This window comes from Orycteropus afer, unplaced genomic scaffold (assembly GCF_000298275.1).
Source record: "Orycteropus afer afer isolate SDZICR_OR568_19922 unplaced genomic scaffold, OryAfe1.0 scaffold00287, whole genome shotgun sequence".
NCBI lineage: Eukaryota > Metazoa > Chordata > Mammalia > Tubulidentata > Orycteropodidae > Orycteropus > Orycteropus afer.
The window spans coordinates 2,148,599-2,154,759 of NW_006921874.1; the positions used below are offsets into that span (position 1 = coordinate 2,148,599).

The following is a 6,161-nucleotide window of genomic DNA, read 5'->3' on the forward strand; positions in this document are numbered from 1 at the left end:
TATGAGTTGTTGTTGTTATGTGCCGTTGAGTTGGACCGGACACATAGCGACCCCTCCTTGGGTTTCTGAGGTGGTGTCACTACGGAAGTAGATCGCCCAGCCTTTCTTCGAATTTAATGAGAGTGGTATCATAAAAATCCAATACAGGAAAGGGTCTGTGGTTGCTTTTGGAATCTATGTTTTCAGGTGGTGAAGCATTAATTGACATAAGGCTTTCATTTCACTCTAAATGATCGGGCTTTATTTTTTCAATATGTGAGAGCTATGTGTACAACACACGACATGTCATGACAGCGCATGAGTGCCTTCCCTTGTGCCCCAGATGAGTGAGCACCAATTTGAATTCTAGGAAAGTGCCGCATACATTGAATCATTTACAAAGGCTCTGCACAAGACAGACATGGTGATCTGCTTCTTTTAAGATTTCACCGAACCAAATCAAAACCAAAACTCCCTGCCCTGGAGTCAATTCTGACTCACAGTGACCCTATGGGGCAGAGTAGAACTGCTCCATAGCGTTTCCAAGGCTGTAATGTTTATGGAAGCAGACTGCCACATCTTTCTCCCAGTGAGTGGCTGGTGGGCTCGAGCTGCTAACTTTTGGTTAGCAGCCAAGCCCTTAACCATTGTGCCATTGGGGCTCCTTTTTGTTAAGACTACAGCCAAGAAAACCCTGTGGGCCAGTTCTACTCTGTAATACATGTGTTGCTATAAGTCAGAATCTATTCCACAGCACACTATAATAACTTTGACACTTAGTTGAGAGATTTACACATGGGGAGAATTGGTTCTCAAGACATAAAAAAAAAAAAAAAAAAAAAAAAAATCCCACCTAGGAATGCAACAAAATTCTAAAAACAGCAATTCATGGGAAATACATTTTTTTCCTGAACTAAAACACAGCACCTACTCTGAGTGCTTCGTTTGCTCCATAGCCTCAGAGCTGGTGGTGATTGCTGGTGAAGTTTCATTGGCTAGAGCAGTGGTTCTCAAGCTTTAGGGTACAGCAGAATCCCAGATGTCTGGGCCTCACCCCTGGAGTTTCTGATGCAGTACGTCTGTGATGAGGCCCCAAACCTACATTTCTAACAAGAGCCCAGGGGATACTGACACTGCCGATCTTGCCGATCCCAAAACAGCACCTGGAGAACCACTCAGTGGACTTGGAGAGGCTCAGAGGCCTTCCCAGGCAGCTGATTTGAGTAACACTTCTCCTATGGTTCTCCATAGTTCTTTTGTGTCTTTCTGGCCTTCTCCCAGGGAGAAACTTTTGGTAAAAATGCCTGCCTGTGCATTTGTACTGCTGTAAAGGTGTAATAAACATGAGGAGCTGGCCTGTCCATTTGTTCATTCTTCATGGTGTCCTTTTCCCTTTGTTTTCTATGAAGAAGGCCCAGAAAACAAGAAAAAACTAGACAAAAAGGAAAACAAGAGGCCCAGAGATGCCCACATACACTCATATTCACACCCTTATTGAAAAGCTAGACTTGGTTTTTAGCCACAAGCCTCAAGGAACCACATGGTGATGAGTTTGAGGCTGAAGGCATTCACGCAGAATCTCTTGGTATATCAGGTATAAGGGGCAGTCTCCACAAGGCTTCTGTTTGTTCAGGCTAGGTTTGGGAAAACTATTTGGAATGAGTTGACAGCCTCTGATTTGCCCACTACGTGACAAGAGAATGATTTTGTAGCACTAGTACATTTTTAACAAGTTGCCAGTGTGCTTCAGGCTTTGAAGTAGATGGCACATTTCCTCTCTTGTTCTGTGTTCACTGAAAAGCAGTTCTTTATTTGAGGTGGTCCTTACATTTTGACAGGTATTTGTTACATTTCCGGTTTAAAAATTTGAGATCATCAGGTGTTTATTTTTACACCAAGCAAGAGATTCTTGAAGAATGATTAATGTTACAGAGACAGTGTTAGCTCCTCTTCATTGCATTTCTTAAGAAACTGCAGGAGAAAGCAAATTGGTCATTTGTCCTTAAGAGATTAAAATCTTTAACAATTATGCCCTGGTCATATAATGGCCAAAAGATTGAAATACTCAAGATATTCTTGTATGTACTTATTTCAGTTATTTTTTCCATGTTGTCTTCTATCAAATCTATGGTTGAATCCATTGTCAGTTTAATATCTGCCTGTCTCTCTCTCAGGATACTGGAAAGAGTGTCGTGATGTTACTGTGTGCATCCTTGGGGCACCTGAGGTCAACTCAGATGCCCCAATATGTACCGATGTCACAGGGAATACCTGGAAACTTATTTTAAGAAAACGTATGTGCTTGCTTCTAACCCATTGCTGTCAATTCTGACTCGTAGTAACCCTATAGGGTAAAATTGCCCCAGAGTTTCCAAGGCTATGAAGCGTAATGGAAGCAGACGGCCACATCTTTCTCTCATGGAGCAGCTGGTGGGTTCATACTGCTTTGAGTTAACAGCCAAGCTGCACTACCAAGGAGTTTGTTTAATTATGTTTCTTGGTCTCAAACATTTTCCAGTAAAGAGGAACAAACAGAACAAAATACCTGTCCTGGTTTTAAGGAGCTCTAGTGGTGTAGTGCCTAAGGCATTTGACTACTAACCGGGAGGCTGGTGGTTCAAACCCTCCATCCACTCCTTGGAAGGAAGATTGGGCAATCTACTTCCGTAGTATCGCCTCAGAAACCCAAGGAGGGATCGCTATGAGTTGGATTCGATTGGATGGCAGTGAGTTTGGTTTTTTGGTTTGGTGGTGCAGCATTTGACTGCTAACCAGAAGGTTAGCTGTTCAAACCCCCTAGCCACTCCACAGACGGAAGATAGGACAGTGTACTTCCATTAAGATTCACCACCTTGGAAAGCCACTGGGTATTGCTGAGAGTCAGAATCGACTCAATGACAGTGATTTTGTGTGTGTGTGTCTGTGTATGTCAGTTTACAATTGTGGGAGGTGGGATTTATGATAAACATTGGTCTAGATTCACGTTGAGAGAGAATGTATGTGTCTGTGTGTTTTGTACTAACTCCTCAAAAATTGGTGATTCTGATTTTCCCTTCTGTCTCTTACACTTAAACACATATGTAAGTGACTTTGTGAAATAGGTTTCCTTTCATTAATAAATGATCTAAAAACACCAGTTGCCATTGAGTCAATTCCAGCTCCTGGCGACCTTGTCTCCGAGTACAGCTGTGCTCCTAACTTCTCCATGGCTCCTTCTGTTTGTCTGTAGATTGTCTGGCCTTTCTTCTGAGGTGCCTCCAGATGTACTCAAACTCCCAACCTTCCATTTAGCAGCTAAGCGAGTTAACTATTTGCACTACATGGTGACTGCAATAAATGATCAGAGACACCACATTCCCTGAAAGGGTCCACCCTATCTAAATACAAGCACATTTTCCATTTTCACTTCATGATTTTCTTAATTTTCTAATTCACCTGAAAAGCTCTCAGTTACTTAATTACTGAAAACTCTTCTTTTCTTGTCTTTCTTTCTCTTTGTTTTTTGCTTTTAGAATTCTTCAAAGAACTACTTGAAAATGCAGAGAAATCCCTTAATGACATGTTTGTGAAGACATATGGCCGCTTATACATGCAAAATTCAGAGCTATTTAAAGACCTCTTCGTAGAATTGAAGCGCTACTATGTGGTAGGGAACGTGAACCTGGAAGAAATGCTAAATGACTTCTGGGCTCGCCTTCTGGAGCGGATGTTCCGCCTGGTGAACTCCCAGTACCACTTCACTGATGAATATCTGGAATGTGTGAGCAAGTACACGGAGCAGCTGAAGCCCTTCGGAGATGTCCCTCGGAAACTGAAGCTGCAGGTTACCCGCGCGTTTGTCGCAGCCCGTACTTTTGCTCAAGGCTTAGCAGTTGCAAGAGATGTAGTGAGCAAAGTCTCTGTGGTAAGTGTATTTGCTTTCTGTGTTTTTGATTTGGCTTGGTTGGGTTTCATTTTAACAGGAAGTTTGAGAAAGTTAGGAGAATAAATAACCAGAAATTCCACTGGCTCAATAACAGTGTTTGCTCCTGTCCCCTCCTCTCCCTTCCCCTTCTCCTCTCCTCTCCCTGACTTTCTCCTTATGTACGTACATCATAGAGCTATGAGGAGCTCTGGTAGCATACTGCCTAAGGCACTTGACTGCTCACCAGAAGGCTGGCAGTTCAAACCCACCAGCCACTCCTCGGAAGGAAGGTTGGGCAATCCTACTTCCGTAGTGATACTGCCTCGGAAACCCAAGGAGGGGTCGCTATGAGTCGGGGCCGACTCGACGGCAAACAACAACAACATGATGAATATCTTCATACATCATCATCGTTCTTTCCAGTGATTTACTTGGATTCCTAGAAATGGGATACATGTTCACTTTAGAACCTTAACTTTAGAAATGGTTCTGGCTCCTGTTGTCCTTCCCCTCAAGAGAAAGAAATACACACACACATTTGGTTGTTTTCAGTGGCTATATTGAGCCTTTTCTATATTAGTTAGAAAAGCACTTAATACTCATGAAGATGTGTTTCCTTGTTACAAGATGTGCTCAGAGCTCTTTAGAAGGCAAAGCTTTCAGCGACAATTACTGCAGACCACACTGTTCTTGACTTCTGGCTTTGTTTATTGGGTTATCTATTGCCATTTAATTGACTGTGACTCATGATGGTTCCATGTGCTACTAAGTACAGTTGCTCTATAGGGTTTTCTTGTTTGAAATATTTACGGAAGCAGATCACTAGGCCTTTCTTCTGCATTTATAGTATTTCCACTGCAGGAATTGAAATTTTAGTATATGACCGGGCGCTGATTAAATGAGTCTCATTTCCTCACTTGTCAGTCGAAGGGACTGGACTTGATTGGTGCTTTTCAGACTGTATTTTTGGAGCCAGCCTAGGAGGTCTTTCAGGATCCTCCTTGATGTGGGACAAGAGTGAAGGGTCTTCTAGGAGAGATGACTCTGTGCCCTTGCCTCCTAGTCCCACTAGAGAAGCTTTGCTTTCCTTGATATTATGTAGTTTTGAGCAAGATTTCAAGAAGAGAAAGGGTTCTACTGCCTACTTACCCCATTAAAAAATTGAAATTTGAAAACTTTTTGGAGGCCTTTCTACCTCTGTCTTTCCAAGATTCAATACCAGGGAAGAAACAGAATGTACAAAGTTACCTGTAAGATTACTTCTTAGTGTTGTTACCTATAGATAATCAAAGGAAAATCCAACTTGTCATCCATCCATCATTAAAAAGTCTGGAGGCACAAAGATTTCTATTTAGGCCATTTGCTTGTTCAAAGGACTGGAGAGTAGAGTGGCCAAAATCAAACTTGGATAGAGATACAAACACTAAAATATCAACCAGACTCCTTATCAGAGAGTTCATATAGAGTTAGGATGACCATATAATTTATTGTCCAAACACAGACAATTATTGTCCAACCCAGGAGGTGCTTATTAATATTTATACTCAGACAGAAGGTGTTACTGTTGTCTGGGTCTAATTGTTAATAAGCAGCCAGGACTGTCCTGGGCAGACCATCATGCACCATCACACTTCCTAGAGAGAAAACTTAAATTCTCTAGAGAGAAGATAAAGAGACTGAAGAATAGTGTGGTATGAGAAATAGGTGCTTACAGGATATTCTTATTAGAATTGGGTGATAATAAGAATGAATTTGTTCCTTTTGGTTCTGGTAGCATAGTGCCTAAGGCACTTCTAACCAGAAGCCTGGTGGTTCAAACCCACCAGCCACTCCTCAGAAGGAGAGTTGGGAAATCTATTTCTGTAGTGATACTGCCTTGGAAACCCAAGGAGGGGTCGCTGTGAGTCAGGGACGACTCAATGGCACATAACAACAATAGGCCATAAACTTTGAGAGAACAATTCTTTCCTGTATGTTTTTGTTCATGTTTTTCCCTTCCTGATACTTTCATTATAAATGTGAGTATTTGGTGGAGCAGTGGTTAAAGCGCTTGACTGCTAACCAAAAGATTAGCGGGTTTGAACCCACCAGCCACTCTGTAGGAGATGTGGCAGTCTGCTTTTGTCAAGATGACAGCCTTGGAAACCCTATGGTGCTTTCTACACAGGGCTGTGCTGAGTCAGAATTGATAGCAGTGGGTTGGTTTGGGTATGAGGGTGGTGAGAGTAAGTGAGATGATTGTTATAATTAAAGGAATAGTCTGCTTCCTGAACTTCTG

General features: G+C 42.2%; 1 protein-coding gene across 1 annotated transcript in view; it reads left to right on the top strand.

The window, feature by feature from the left end:
• The window catches only part of GPC4 (glypican 4), a 143,964-nt gene that overhangs the window by 108,322 nt on the left and 29,481 nt on the right, over positions 1-6,161 (top strand). The window contains exon 3 of the mRNA XM_007950745.1: positions 3,492-3,883. Coding sequence (XP_007948936.1) covers positions 3,492-3,883 — 392 coding nt within the window. The remainder of the gene's footprint in view (positions 1-3,491; positions 3,884-6,161) is intronic.